The sequence below is a fragment of the Barbus barbus genome (assembly GCF_936440315.1).
Source record: "Barbus barbus genome assembly, chromosome: 12".
Lineage (NCBI taxonomy): Eukaryota > Metazoa > Chordata > Actinopteri > Cypriniformes > Cyprinidae > Barbus > Barbus barbus.
Genome location: NC_136740.1, coordinates 27273932 through 27288748, shown reverse-complemented (window position 1 = coordinate 27288748; position 14817 = coordinate 27273932). Strand labels below are relative to the sequence as shown.

Genomic DNA, 14817 nt, shown 5'->3' with positions numbered 1-14817 from the left:
GTTTATTTCCAAATAATGATGACTGGAAGAATGCAATGTGATGGAGTAATGTGAAAAATATAAATATACACTACAAAAAAAATCTGTAAAAAATAGGGCACACTGTACTGTATTATGAAGAAATTTTCTGTATTTTTTAAAAGGTGTTTTACTTTTATTTTTGCACTTCATTATGCTGTGTTTTAGGATTAATGTAAATGTCTTTTTTGTTGCTTTTTTGTATTGTTTTATGCATTAGTGTATTAGTATAAACTGTATATGCTACTGTATACAGTTGAAGTCAAAACTTTACATACACCTTTCAGAATCTGCAAAATGTTAATTATTTTACCAAAATAAGAGGGATCATACAAAATGCATGTTATTGTTTATTTAGTACTGACCTGAATTAGATATTTCAGGATAATTCAGGACAAACAAGGGACTCATGAACAGCTATCACTAAACACAAAAAAACTCAGCTTTGGATCGTTCAGGTAACAACACAGTATTAAGAATCAAGTGAACGGGGTCATTTTTATAAATTATTTTCTCTTGTGGACTATATGTAAACATCTTTTATGTGCAATATCTTATTCAGGTCAGTACTAAATAAACAATAACATGCATTTTGTATGATCCCTCTTATTTTGGTCAAATAATTAACATTTTGCAGATTCTGAAAGGTGTAAGGTTTTGATTTCAACTGTATGTAGCATACCTCTGTTTGAAATAATGCATACAGTGTTATTGTTAATCAAAAGTAAAGCTGTACAAAGTACAAAAACTACAAAAACTATAACTTAAAGATCAATTAAAGCTAAATAGAAATATTAACATAATACTAGCAAAAACTAAAAAATAAATAAAAATGCACATAAAATTACTAAAAATGAAAATGATTTTTTTAATAAAAATGAAATTTGAAAATGTTGATATGCATAAATACTACAATAACTTTTAAAAATATGTAGCAATTTATAACAACAAAAATGTAGTCACATTGAGTCCAATTATAATCTCATTATCATGTCTTTTTTGCATTTTTTGTCCACTTTTGTGTTTAAATGTCATAACTTTTTGCAGTTCAGTTGATTAAATGGGACACATTTCTCATAAATTCAATAATGTCCTGCTGTGCACAGTATGAAGTATGGTAGTATGTTATATATGTCTTCACCACTCATCAGCCTAATACTGGTGCTAAAATGTTCATCTGTACAGGCATCTCAGATGGGAAGGGAAAGCCTAAACACGCGTTCACATCCACGCACCCTTTTTAAAATTCCAGTCGTGCTCTTTGTGATAGAGGGAAACCCTCCCTCGGTCTCTCTCTCTCTCTCATTGATTTTGGCTCCATCTCTGGGCCGGTTGTAAAGTGCTGATGCAGTGCTTTCCGCCGGGAGGAGATGATTAACATTCAGAGGAATTATAGATCGCTGCTTTCCCTTCATGCGCTCTGTGCTGCTGTAGTTGTTTTCTGGCCCGTGTGTCTAGCAACCGTTCATTTATTGCAGCATGATGCACCGGTGCTGTTGCAGTCTCTGCGCTGGAGCACGCCGAGGTCACGTTCAGACACTACAGTATGTGTGTGACAGACCAAACCAATGTTACTTGTACTGCAATACATTCATCCCCCACACTTTTTCCAGGCAAGTGTGTTCATGTAGAAGTAGAAAGTAGGGCCAGTGTGAATAAATCTAGATTTAAACGCAAAGAAACAAGATAGTCTATGTATGAAATATTTTTTCATATAAATTTATTCATATCCAAAATGAGACGATGCGAATATTACGGAGTGCTAAACACTCTTATGCAGTGTATGTTTCATTCATACTCGAAGCCTGAGGGCGCTCTTGCTCAGAAAGTCCAGAATGGCCTCATAGATGTAATAACTTATAAAGAGCAGGAGGGAAATCCCTAATATGGGCAAAGGCATCCCGCTATCTAGCTAAAAGACTTAATTTCAAGTCATTTCCAGGTAATAAATAAATGAAGTGTATGAATAATGCAGTGATTATTGACATAACGTTTATTACAGTATATAAACTATTCTGCCACCTTATATGTTTGTATAAACCAATCATAAAATTGTAATTAGAAAAAGATTGGAAAAACAGATTATACAGTCATGGCCAAAAATATCGGCACGCTTGGTAAATATGATCAAAGAAGGCTGTAAAAATTTATCTGCATTGTTAATCCTTTTGATCTTTTATTTAAAAAAATCACAAAAATCTAACCTTTCATTGGATAATACGAATTTAAAGTGGGGGGAAATATCATTATGAAATAAATGTTTTTCTCAAATACACGTTGGACACAATTATTGGCACCCGTAGAAACTAGTAGATAATTAAGCTTCACAAATTAGTGAAGTGGCTTTAAGAAAGGAGCTAGAGCAGTGAAAATTCCCATTTCCACCATCATGGAGGTTTCAAAAAGTATTGAATAAAAGGGTGCCGTTAATTGTGGCCAATGTGTATTAGAGAAAAACATTTATTTCATAATAATATTTCCCCCCATTTTAAATTCTTATTATCCAATGAAAGGTTAGATTTTTGTGAATTTTTTTAAATAAAAGATCAAAAGGATTAACAATGCAGATTAATTTTCACAGCCTTCTTTGATCATATTTACTAAGCGTGCCGATATTTTTGGCCATGATTGTAGAATACAAATGTTTGGTTATTATCATGCAGTGTGTTTGATTTCTTAGCCAATTAAGAGAGATAAAGCCTAAATAAAATAAAGCCTGCCAATAAGACAAAAGAGGATTTTTTTTTTTTTTTTTTAACACTTCTGTCCCCCTCACTTATAAAATGATGGTTAAGCCCCTGCTGCAATATTAACTGTAGCTCTATTCCAAATGCTAGTGAGCTGCCTGGTTAGACAACATTTTAGGTTAACTTTTGGGTTCAGTACATTTTTTAAATATTAATTAATACTTTTATTTAGTAAATTGATCAAAATGTTCTTTTGAACTTTCTATTTGTAATCCTAAAAATGTGTCACAATTTCCACAAAAACATATTAAGCAGCACAACTGTTTTCAACATTGTTAATAATCATATTTGTTTCTTGAGCAGCAAATCAGCATAGTATAATGATTTCATGTGACACTGAAGACTGGAGATGCTGAAAATTGCTTCACAGGAATAAATTATATTTTAAAATATATTCAAATAAAAAAATACTGTTGTTTTAAATACATTTATTTTACATTGATTAAACACATGCAGCCTTGATAAGCATAATAGACTTATTTTTAATGGTAGTGTATCATTATGCTGCTTTTCAAGATATCTAGTTATGGGTATAATTTTACAATTTTAATAATAATTTTATATTTTTATGATAATTTGCATCCAAAGTGTCCATTATATATCAAGACAAATATATTATACTTAAATATACTATTATATCATTTAATACTGAGAAAATAGTTTAAAATTTTCCAACGTTTGTGATTGGTACATATTCCATTAGCAACATGAAAACATCAAATTCTATTAGAATCAGTTCATAGTTCATAATAAAAAGTAAATAATAACCCATTATAAAGGAAGAAATTCCCTTGATACATTGTTTTACCTTTGTTTGGTCTGTTTTAATGTGCGATACAGTCAGTTGAACATCAGTCTTTTGTAATCATGCGAGGCACTGACCTTAGCGTGGCCGCACTGAATGCTGGGTAATGAAATGCCATCAGGCTGAGTGGGTTGACGGCTCTTGCATGAGGAAAAAGTCATTATTCTGGTTTTGGTTGTGAAAGCTGTTTTCTGATTTAATGGGAGTTATGTTCATTCATGACTGGAACATATTGGCTTTAAAAAGCAACTTTTACAGCAATTTAAGAACCAGTTATTGCGAAGAAAAAACAACAACACATGGTGTTAAATAGATAATCTAGTATGATTAACCATTTTTGCTTGCAGGACTTTATTAAAGCATGTTTAAATTGCTATCAGTAAAGGGTTTAACAGTTTTTCATTAGTCGCTCAAAATGAAGTACACACGTCGTAAAAATTAGTGCATAATTGTAATTCTTTCCCTTTACTTCATTACAGACTATAGAAACGGCAGGGACCTCCAGAGCTCCACCCTCTCTGTGCCTGAGCAGGTCTTATCGTCCAATCACTGCTCTCGATCAGCTGACATCAACCGAGCACGATCACGGTCTCCCAGCATGCCCCCTTCTCAGAGGTAAGATAGATCTCTCTTCTGCTGTCTGAACCTGTTCATCTGAATCACAGTTTAAGAGTTTTGGTTTATTATTAACATTTGATTCAAGAACCCAACAACACACAAGATCTAGTGTAACAACAGTGTGTGTGGATCACTGAATCAACAACAATGATCATGCACCCGAGTCACAAAGCCATCTATATTCTATATATTTATCTTTAGTAAAAGGTTATTTAGGTTGTTTTTTTGTTTTTTAGTAAGCCAGCAAGAATTGCCATTTATTATTGTTATTATTTTACATTTTGTAGCAGTTTTTCACTTTGGAGTCTTATAATGTAAAGTTTGTTTGTTTGTTTATTACTGTTGTCATTACTAATATTATTTATTTATATTTGTTTGTTTATTGAAGAGTTGTTTAGGGCTTACTAATAAGCAAGCAAGTGTTGGAATATTATTTTTTTTTAAGATTTTTGCTGTGCAGGGGCTATATTTTGTCGTAGTTTTTTATCCTGAAGTCCATCTATAATGTAATGTAATGTAATTTATTAATCTATGTTCATTTTTATTTATTGTTATTAATATAGTATTGTCTATCTATCTATATATCTATCTGACTGGTTGATTTATTGCACAGCTTTGTTTTAATAAAGTGCAAGGAAATCCTGTTTTGTAGGGCCCCTTTATTGGCATTATCATAACGCTCATTTAAAATGATCTCTGTTCTTGATACAGTTAGATGTGTGAGTGTTGGTGCCATTGAACAGTAACCACATTTCTTCCACGTGAAAAGTTTGGGTTCATCCCATCATCATCATCAGTTTCAACGAAAACATGATCCTCTCTCTTCCCTCAAATCTCTTCATCTCTCTTCTGAAAATCCACGTCTATTCTCTCCATCTGCCTGCAGTCATTTTCTCACCTTACCTCGAACCCGACACAGTCAGCCTCATGACAGTCATCTGGAGGAACTCAGGTAGAGCCATTGCTGCCAATGTCCGTCCCCATTAACCTCCCTGCTGAGAGCCTCCACTAACACATTAGCGTTTCTCAAACCTTGACTTCCTCTGAACTTTAACGAATGCAGGTTTTCAGTACAATGCATTTATAATCATAACATGATAAGATGCAACCAGTTTGATACTATTTTGTTGAAAACCTGCATTCATGAGGGTCTCTGACATTGAGAAACTTGAATCCGCACAACCTCATGTTGACTTAATGAAAATCCTGGTATAAATGCATAATTCAAGATTCTTAAAGGTGCACTAAATTATATTTATATATATATGTGTATATATACAGTCATGGCCAAAAGTATCGGCACCCTTGGTAAATAACGCTGTGAAAATTAATCTGCATTGTTAAACCTTTTGGTCTTTTATTTGAAAAAATTACAAAAATCTAACCTTTCATTGGATAATAAGAATTTAAAATGGGGGGAAATATCATTATGAAATAAATGTTTTTTCTCAAATACACGTTGGACACAATTATTGGCACCCCTAGCAATTCTTATGAGTAAAATATCTCTTAAGTATATTCCCATTCATTTTCACAATCTTGAGCACTCCAGGGTGATTATGAACATGAAATTATCCAGCCATGGCTTTCTGTTTCACAGAAATATAAACAGGAGGGAAAACAAAGATAATTAAGCTTCACAAATTAGTGAAGTGGCTTTAAGAAAAGAGCTAGAGTAGTGAAAATTCCCATTTCCACCATCAGGGCAATAAAGAAGAATTTCCAATCAACAGAAAATGTTACGAAACTGCCTGGAAGAGGACGTGTGTCTATATCGTCCTAATGCACGGTGAGGAGGAGAGTTTGAGTGGCTAAAGACTCTCCAAGGACCACAGCTGGAGAATTGCAGAAAATAGCTGAGTCTCGGGATCAGAAAACCTTAAAAAAAAAAATGTGTCAAACAGCACCTACATCACCACATGTTGTTTGGGAGGGTTTCAAGAAAAATTCTCCTAGCTCATCCATAAACAAACTCCAGCATATTCAGTTATCAGACACGACTGGAACTTCAAATGGGACTGGCTTCTATGGTCAGATGAAACTAAAAAATTTGCTTTTTAGCAGCAAACACTCAAGATGGGTTTGGTGAACACAGGGATGAAAAGTACCCCATGTGTACAATGAAATATACTGCTGTGTTTTTGATGTGGTGGGCCTATATTTCTGCTGGAGGTCCTGGACATCTTGTTTAAACACATGGCATCATGGATTCTATCAAATACCAACAGATAAAAAATCAACAAGTGACTGACTCTGTTAGAAATCTTATAAAGGGCCATGTTTGGATCTTCCAACCGTACAATAATCCAAACACAAACCTCAAAAACAACACAAAAATGGGTCACTGAGCACAAAACCAAGCTTCTGCTATGGCCATTCCAGTCCTCTGACCTGAACCCTGTAGAAAATGAGTGAGGTGAACTGAAGAGAAGAAGCACCGTCATGAAGCTGTGAATCTGAAGGGTCTGGAGTGATTCTGGATGAAGGAATGGTCTCTGATCTCTTGTCAGGTGTTTATGTCAACCTCATCAGGCATTATAGGAGAAAATTTAGAGCTGTTAAACTGGCAAATGGAGATTTCAAAAAGTTTTGAATAAAAGTGTGCCAATTGTGGCCAATGTGTATTAGAGAAAAACATTTATTTCATAATGATATTTCCCCCCATTTTAAATTTTTATTATCCAATGAAAGGTTAGATTTTTGTAAAAAATATTTTAATAAAAGATCAAAAGGATTAACAATGCAGATTCATTTTCACAGCCTCCTTTGATCATATTTACCAAGAGTGCCGATATTTTTGGCCATGACTGTGTATATATACAGTATATACAGTTGAAGTCAAAACATTACATACACCTTTCAGAATCTGCAAAATGTTAATTATTTTTACCAAAATAAGAGGGATCATGCAAAATGCGTGTTATTGTTTATTTAGTACTGACCTGAATAAGATATTGCACATAAAAGATGTTTACATATAGTCCAAAAAAAAAACCACAGCTTTGGATCGTTCAGGTAACAACACAGTATTAAGAATCAAGTGAACGGGGTCATTTTTATAAATTCAACTCTTATTTTCTCTTGTGGACTATATGTAAACATCTTTTATGTCAAATATCTTATTCAGGTCAGTACTAAATAAACAATAACAATTTTTACACAGTCCCTGCAAATGTATATATTTTCCAAAAAGAGTTGGAAAAATATATTCACCATTAAACCTGACAAGCTTCTGTCTTTGTAAGAATGGTGAGATACTGTATGCCTTTGACTCATTCCTAAAGCCTCGTCATTCTCTCATAAGGTCATCATAAAGAAACTGAGCACTTATTTTTACAGCTAGCTCATGCTTTGTTTTAACAAACTGAGAAATTATGTAAAAGGGAATTTATAAATACAGTACTTCACTACCTTGAGCTTATTAATGGGATCGTAGTTTTGCTTTGTGTGTTGTCTCTAATTGGTGTTTTGTGTGAAAAGTTGTCCAGCATATGTTATTCACTAGCAATGTACATTGATCTGGAGTTTTTAAAAATCTTTTACTTTTGATAAAACACTTTCACAAAGATATGTTGTGTGATCAGGGAATTAAGATTTGCAGCTTTTAACTTCACATGATGTTATTTGTGGGACTGGAATCGTGTGGATTACTTGTGGATTGTTGTGAAGTTTTTATCAGCTGTTTGGACTCTCATTCTGACGGCACCCATTCACTGCAGAGGATCCATTGTTGAGCAAGTGATACAATGTTAAATTTCTCCAAATCTGTTCTGAAGCAAACTTATCTACATCTTGGTTGGCCTGTGAATGAATTTTCATGTATGTGTGAATTATTCCTTTAAACCCTGATGAAGTTGAGGGTGTGCGTAATGCACACACTGATGGTTTATGTGGTCAGTTCCAAATATCTGCGTCTTTTTGGCAGCCGTGGCAATAGTGTGTGTTCCATCAATCAGCGTGTGGTGGTCAGGTTACCGCGTCCTGCTAGGATGGCCCATCATAGAGGCGTACAGTGACATGGAGGGGTACTGGTGCTGCAGCCTATTTGGGTCAACCATTTATGGCCTGTCTAAAATGTCGACAGCCTTTTTGTTTCAGGATGAAGACATTATTTGGGATGATATCCAACACCGAGAGCATCCCTGCTGCCCTGTCATGAGCTGGGCCAATTTCACTACCAAAAAAAGCCCACGTCTTTAGTACAGTCCTCATCTTGGCTCATGTTTTTGCTTATTTAATATATTTTAAATTAAGTTTATTTTTCTTAACCTGTATGTAAATACAGTAGTCAACATTTGAAGTGGATCAAAAAAGTTCATCAAAGTTGTCCTAAGACAAGAACGGGTATTGTTTTGGTTTTAGGACAACTTTGAAGAAAGGTTTTGATCCTCTTCAAATGCTGACTATGATGTAGTTTGTCAATGTTTAAAACATAATTTAAACCAAGGAACATTTTGTCCCAAAACAAGCAAAACGGTGAAGATGTCGCTTTATTGTCACTTACACGTAAATGGCTAACGTGCTCTTAAACAAAGTAATTTTAAAGTATACTGTGGCCACGTTCACATTTTTTATTTCCTCAATAAATAGTATCCACATTTTGTGCCTTTAGCATGATTGTTTTTTTTTCTTTTATAATTAAATTTACCAGCTGATTTTGGCTGTTATTCTTTGACCTCTCAATATATTATAATACAAATTTATGAGCTTAAAATGCTGTAAGGCTAATAATATTTTAGTTTGCATGCAAAAATTCAAATGAGAGCTTGTGCAGCTTTTCATGTCCTAAACCCAATCCGTTTCAATATTTTTGTAACTGTTCAAGCTGTCTATCATTTAAATATAAATATTATTTTACAGATATTATTTTCTATAAAATGTTTCCTTTTAAAAAATATTTTTACTCACTTTGTATTTAACAGCCTTTTTTTTTTTTTTTTTTTTACAGTGCCACTTTATTTATCTCAATGTATTTTTAATGAATCAGTGTTTTGATGCTGGACAACTTTTCAGACATTGCACATCTTTTTGTATTGTCTTGTGTATTAGTATGTTATACTGTGCCAAATGTTTTAAGCAGTGTTGTTCCAGAAGAATTTCCCATTCATTTTCTCCACAGGGATCAAAAAAATAAAACCATCAGTAATTGGTAAGGAGGACTGTCCTGAAAGCAAGGTTTCTGTAGGTCTTTAAGTTTCCTAAAAATCCTTATTTTTCCCATCCACAAATTAAGGCAGACTTCTCATTTTATGTAATTTTGCTTCTTAAGTAAATGTCTGTTGATTTAAGAATCTTCAAATGTTTGCACTGGAAAACAAGACAAAAATTACTGATGAAGAACATATTTGGAATCTGTGCTCAGCATTTCATTATTGACATTGTGTTCCATTCAATTTCTTCCTTAAATGTTCTTTACGTGGCCTTAAAAAAAAGTCTTAAAGTCTTACATTTACTTTCATAAAACCTGCAGAAATCCTGTGAAAATCTTTTTCTCTCTGAATAAAATGGATGGGATTTTTCCTGCTGTTAAAATGTATGAATAATCAGAGAGTAATCTTTCCTTCCACAGTTTTTAATACGAATTCATTCATTTGTTTAATCTATTTCTTTTTTATTTTTATGCTTCTGTGATCTGAGTGCTGTAAAATTTGTGATTTTGGATTTCATTGTCCTAATCTGAACTTAATTATGCTTTTATAATGTATCTTTCAGTCTTATTAAATCGTATAGTTAATCACCCTGATACCCTTCCTTCTCATCTATACTCTAGTGATCTATGCGATTAAATTAATGACCTTTTTAATACTAAAATTGAAAATATTCATCAAAAATGTACTTTTCAAAACAATGCGGCATCTGATCTGTTGTATTTATCTTCCCACGGTTCTCTTCTGTCTCTTTTTTACAGTTTTGAACTTCCAACTATTGATGAAATATCAGGTCTTATCAGACAATCTAAGTCTTCCACTTGCCAGTTAGATCCACTCCCTACTCACCTGGTCAAAGCTTGTTTATCTTCTCTATCTGATATAGTAATTGATATTATATACTCGTCTCTCACCTTTTTATACTCGTGCCTTCATCTTTTAAGGTTGCTGTAATTACTCCAAGACTTAAGAAACCGGGAGCCGACCCTAATAATTTTGCCAATTTACGCCCAATTTCCAATTTACCTTTTCTCTCAAAAATTTTGGAAAATGTTGTTGCATCTCAGGTTCACTATCATCTTTTAAAAAATGGCTTATTTGATAAATTCCAGTCCGGTTTCCGCCCTTTGCATAGTACAGAGACATAGTAAAAGTTGTTAATGATCTGCTGATGTCAGCCGACTCTGGACTCTTAACTGTACTTACTCGATTTAAGCGCAGCTTTTAATACAATCTCTCACCAAGTTCTCCTAGATAGACTACTCTCCATAAGTATTACTGGCGTCCCTCTTAGTTGGTTCAGATTCTATCTCTCTGGGCGCACTCAATTTATTCAACTTAAAAATTTCAAATCATACATTTCGCCTGTTACAACTGGTGTTCCTCAAGGCTCTGTTTTGGGCCCTATTTTATTTATTATTTATCTACTACCCCTTGGTCACATTTTTAGAAAATATGGCATCAGTTTTCACTGCTATGCTGATGACACCCAGCTTTATCTGTATTCTAAGCCAAATTCTACCCTTCTTTCTTCCTCTCTTTTAGGTTGCTTAGAAGAGATTAAATCCTGGTTTTCACGTAATTTTCTTAAGATAAATACTGACAAAACAGAAGTTCTCCTTGTTGGTACCAAATCTAACTTGTCAAAATCCAATAGTTTTTCACTTTCTGTTGATAACTCTATAATCTCCTTATCTACTCAGGTTAAAAGTCTGGGTGTCGTCCTCGATAGTACTCTATCTTTTGAAAAGCATGCGAACAATATTACTCGGTCTGCGTATTTCCATTTACGGAACATCAGTCGTCTTCGTCCATTTCTCACACCAAATTCCACTGCTATTCTTATACATGCTCTAGTTACCTCACGCATTGACTATTGTAACTCCCTTCTCTTTGGGCTACCCCACAAACTTCTTCATAAACTTCAATTGGTCCAGAATTCAGCTGCCCGTATAATTACTAGAACCTCTTCCACCGAGCATATCACTCCAGTTCTCTACTACCTTCACTGGTAGTTTTTTAAACTACCTGTTAAATATCGAATTGAGTACAAAATTCTGCTTCTCACTTTCAAAGCTCTTCATAATTCTGCCCCACTTTATCTTTCTGATTTGCTTCATATTTACTTCCCGAAACGTACTCTCAGATCCTCTTCATCTGTTTCCCTTGTTGTACCTTCTGTTCGTTTAGCCAATCTGGGATCTAGGGCTTTCAGTTCTGCTGCTCCTAATCTCTGGAATTCTCTTCCACAATCTATTCGAGAAAATGACTGTCTGACTCCTTTTAAATCATGCCTTAAAACTTACCTGTTTAGGTTAGTTTTTTCTGATAAATTTTAAATGATTTATTGTTATAGTTGTTATTTGCTGTATTGCCATCAAGATTTTATGTTATATTATCACTTTACTGTACGGTGTCCTTGAGTGCTCTGAAAGGCGCCTAATAAAATGTATTATTATTATTAGTAGTAGTAGTACTGTACAGAACCGTTGGGTTAGACTCCTGTATTGGTTGCTTCCAAGTGCCAAAGACGACACAACTTTACCTTGACCTGTTAGAGTCTCAGTGATTTCCCAGAATGCTATGCAGCGTTCTGAGACTCCATCAGCCTGATGCAACCAACCTCACCCACTCTAAACCTCGCCCTGTTTCCCCCAATCACGTTTCTCCAGGAATTACGGAGCGCCAGAAAGGCACGAGAATCACCACAGGTCCCGTTCTGCAGACCAGCGGTCCGCACTGGAGCGGCCTATGTACAGTCGCTCTCGCTCTACTGAGCGGCCGCCCGACGGCCCCCACATGAGATCATCGATGCCCTCTCTGCCGTCAGGACACTCCGCTCCACCATCCCCTGCCTTATCGAGGTGACCCAGATCAAAGCAGCCCGCTCACCCCGCAAAACAGACCTGACTAATCAAACAAAACATCCTTCATGTGCTAACAAAGACTCCCTGCATCCAACCAACCGACCCTTTGATTTTATTTGTTTGTTGTCCTCTCTGCAGCAGTGCTGTTATATATGTTCCATCTCATCTCTGTAGATTCACCAGATACTGTTCATTTCTTTTTAATGATTTGTTTTATAGCAAAACACACCAGTTATACTTTGTATGAGTGGTGTGGAATCTCCATTGGTTGTTATCCCTATATTGTGATATTTAACTCATTTGTTTTCCCCCCGTTTGGTTCTTTTTGTCTCGATTCCTAATGTTTTGTTTGTTTTTGGTGATGGCGGAGAAAAATGCACACTTCTCTTGCAGTGGAAGAGTCACCTTCATGTGCCAAAGCATTAAGCATTTTGTCAAATGTAGTAATTGTACGTACTACTGAATATTTGCTCGTTGTTGTAAGTTGTTAAACTAAAGCATAAGCCTACATATAAACTAAATATAATGTTTGGAATAAAATGGCAGAACAATTAGATTATATCAGATGTTGGTTTTATTCAGTCATTTGAACAATATATTTAAAAATATATATATAAATAGTCATTCCGGAATTCGTTTGAGTTTTTATTAAGTGTTTTTATTAAAAAGACAAAATAAAATAAAATGATAAATAAAAAATATGTTGTTCAAAATTGTAGATTATTATTATTATTTTTTAAAGAAATTAATACTTTTACTCAGCAAGGACGCATGAAATTGATAAAAAGTGATAGTAAAGATATTTATAGTGTTACAAAAGATTATTGTTTTAAATAAATGCTGTTCTTTTGAACTTTCTATTCAATAATGATGAGCAGAAAATCAACATATAAGAATGATTTCTGAAGGATCATGTGACACTGAAGACTGACCTAGTAATGCTGAAAATTCAGTTTCGCATCACAGGAATAAATTACATTTTAAAATATATTGAAATGAAAAATAGTTATTATAAATAGTAATTTTTCATAATATTACTGTTTTTACTGTATGTGTGATCAAATAAATCCAGCCTTGATTAGCATAAGAGGCTTCTTAAAAAAAAAAACCTTACCTACCTTAATATTTTTAATAGTGTTAATCTTATTAATGCATTATATATTATTATACTGCATATCTTGTATTTTGAGGATTTTACTATTAAAATAACTAGAAGTTTGCATGATGTTTAAAATCATCTTTATTAAATTACTTACCGTATATATAGTACTACCTTCGTGATTTTGCAAATAATTGAGTTTTTTGTTTATACAAAATGCTGATGGAAAACCATGATGTTTGTTTACTGTTATTTTAATCCCCAGCATCATTCAAATGGATGTGCATGATATTACAGCACATGTATATGTGAAATATCATATATATGACTGACTAAACCACTCCTTTTCAGCACATGCTTTTTAACCCCATTTATTTATAATGTATTGTTGCATGAGTAATATTTTAATTTGCTGATTCTTCATAGACCAACTCTTTATGCCTTTTTGTTTAATGTCCTATTATGATTCTTTGTGTTGATCAGCAGTTTCTTGCTGTCGCTGTCAGTGTTCAGGGTAGCGTTAAGGTACATGCACATAACAACGATAATAATGGTGATTATTTTTTGTCTACTAGGGCGCATCCTCGTGGAGGATCGGTTCAGACCAGCCCCACCGGGACCCCCGTGAACAGCAGGAGAGGACGACAGCTCCCACAACTGCCTCCAAAAGGGACGCTGGAAAGAAGTAAGTCTGTTTTTCTGTGCATCTTCTTTTTGTCTCCATGTTGGCTCTTGCTCATGCTGAGATGTTTATTTGAGAGGTGGGATTGCAGAATGACTGACTCAGCAAAAGTTGTGCTTTGCTATAGTTACAGTCAGCAATGCATCATACCCCAGTTACAGTAGTTACCTGTTCATTTCATTTGGGGACATGAAGAATTTGACTGTTTTTAGAAATAAATCTTGCCTAAAAAGCATCAATGTATTTTCTGTTCAAATAAGAATGTGAGAATAAAAATACACTTGTATAATTATAAAATGCAATTGTTAATATTGGGTATCTACTTTGGTTAACGTGAATCTTAAATTAAAAATATGCCTTAGTTAAATAAATAAAAACAAATTAAAAATCTAATTTTGATTTAATTTCTGCACAGAAAATCCAATTTTATGAGTTTCTTTCAAATAGCCATATTTCTTGGAATCATTGTTGTCTACATTTAAATTAATGGGTAAATACGGTAACAAATTTTGTTCTCCCCCATGGATGGGCGGAGCCTCCTTGATGATTGACTTGAATTGGTGTGTCAAGTAGGAGACAACAAAGCTTGTCATTTCACGTGTCAAAAGTGATTCTAGTGTGAATTATTGTCGTTTTTTAGGGATTGTTATACATTTTCACAACATTGCTCCGTTCCATTACCTCATTGGATGAATATGACACAGTTTGTGCTGTTGTTATATTTGAGGGCGGGCGACACACATGATCTTGTAAATGACATGTGTGGATGAGTTGCATGTGCGCTCTGATGTTTCCCTCTCTCATTCCTCTCTCAGAAGATGGAGATGAAGAACT

General features: G+C 34.2%; 1 protein-coding gene across 3 annotated transcripts in view; it reads left to right on the top strand.

The window, feature by feature from the left end:
- Window positions 1-14817, top strand: part of rims2a (regulating synaptic membrane exocytosis 2a) — a gene marked incomplete at its 5' end in the record, with an annotated part of 169336 nt that overhangs the window by 95834 nt on the left and 58685 nt on the right. For 2 of the 3 annotated variants that reach the window (XM_079430542.1, XM_079430541.1), the window contains 5 exons: window positions 4050-4185; window positions 5075-5140; window positions 12008-12199; window positions 13877-13986; window positions 14799-14817. The exon at window positions 14799-14817 is cut by the window's right edge and continues 14 nt beyond it. In XM_079430542.1, coding sequence (XP_079286668.1) covers window positions 4050-4185; window positions 5075-5140; window positions 12008-12199; window positions 13877-13986; window positions 14799-14817 — 523 coding nt within the window. The remainder of the gene's footprint in view (window positions 1-4049; window positions 4186-5074; window positions 5141-12007; window positions 12200-13876; window positions 13987-14798) is intronic. The other variant, XM_079430543.1, reaches the window with a different exon arrangement.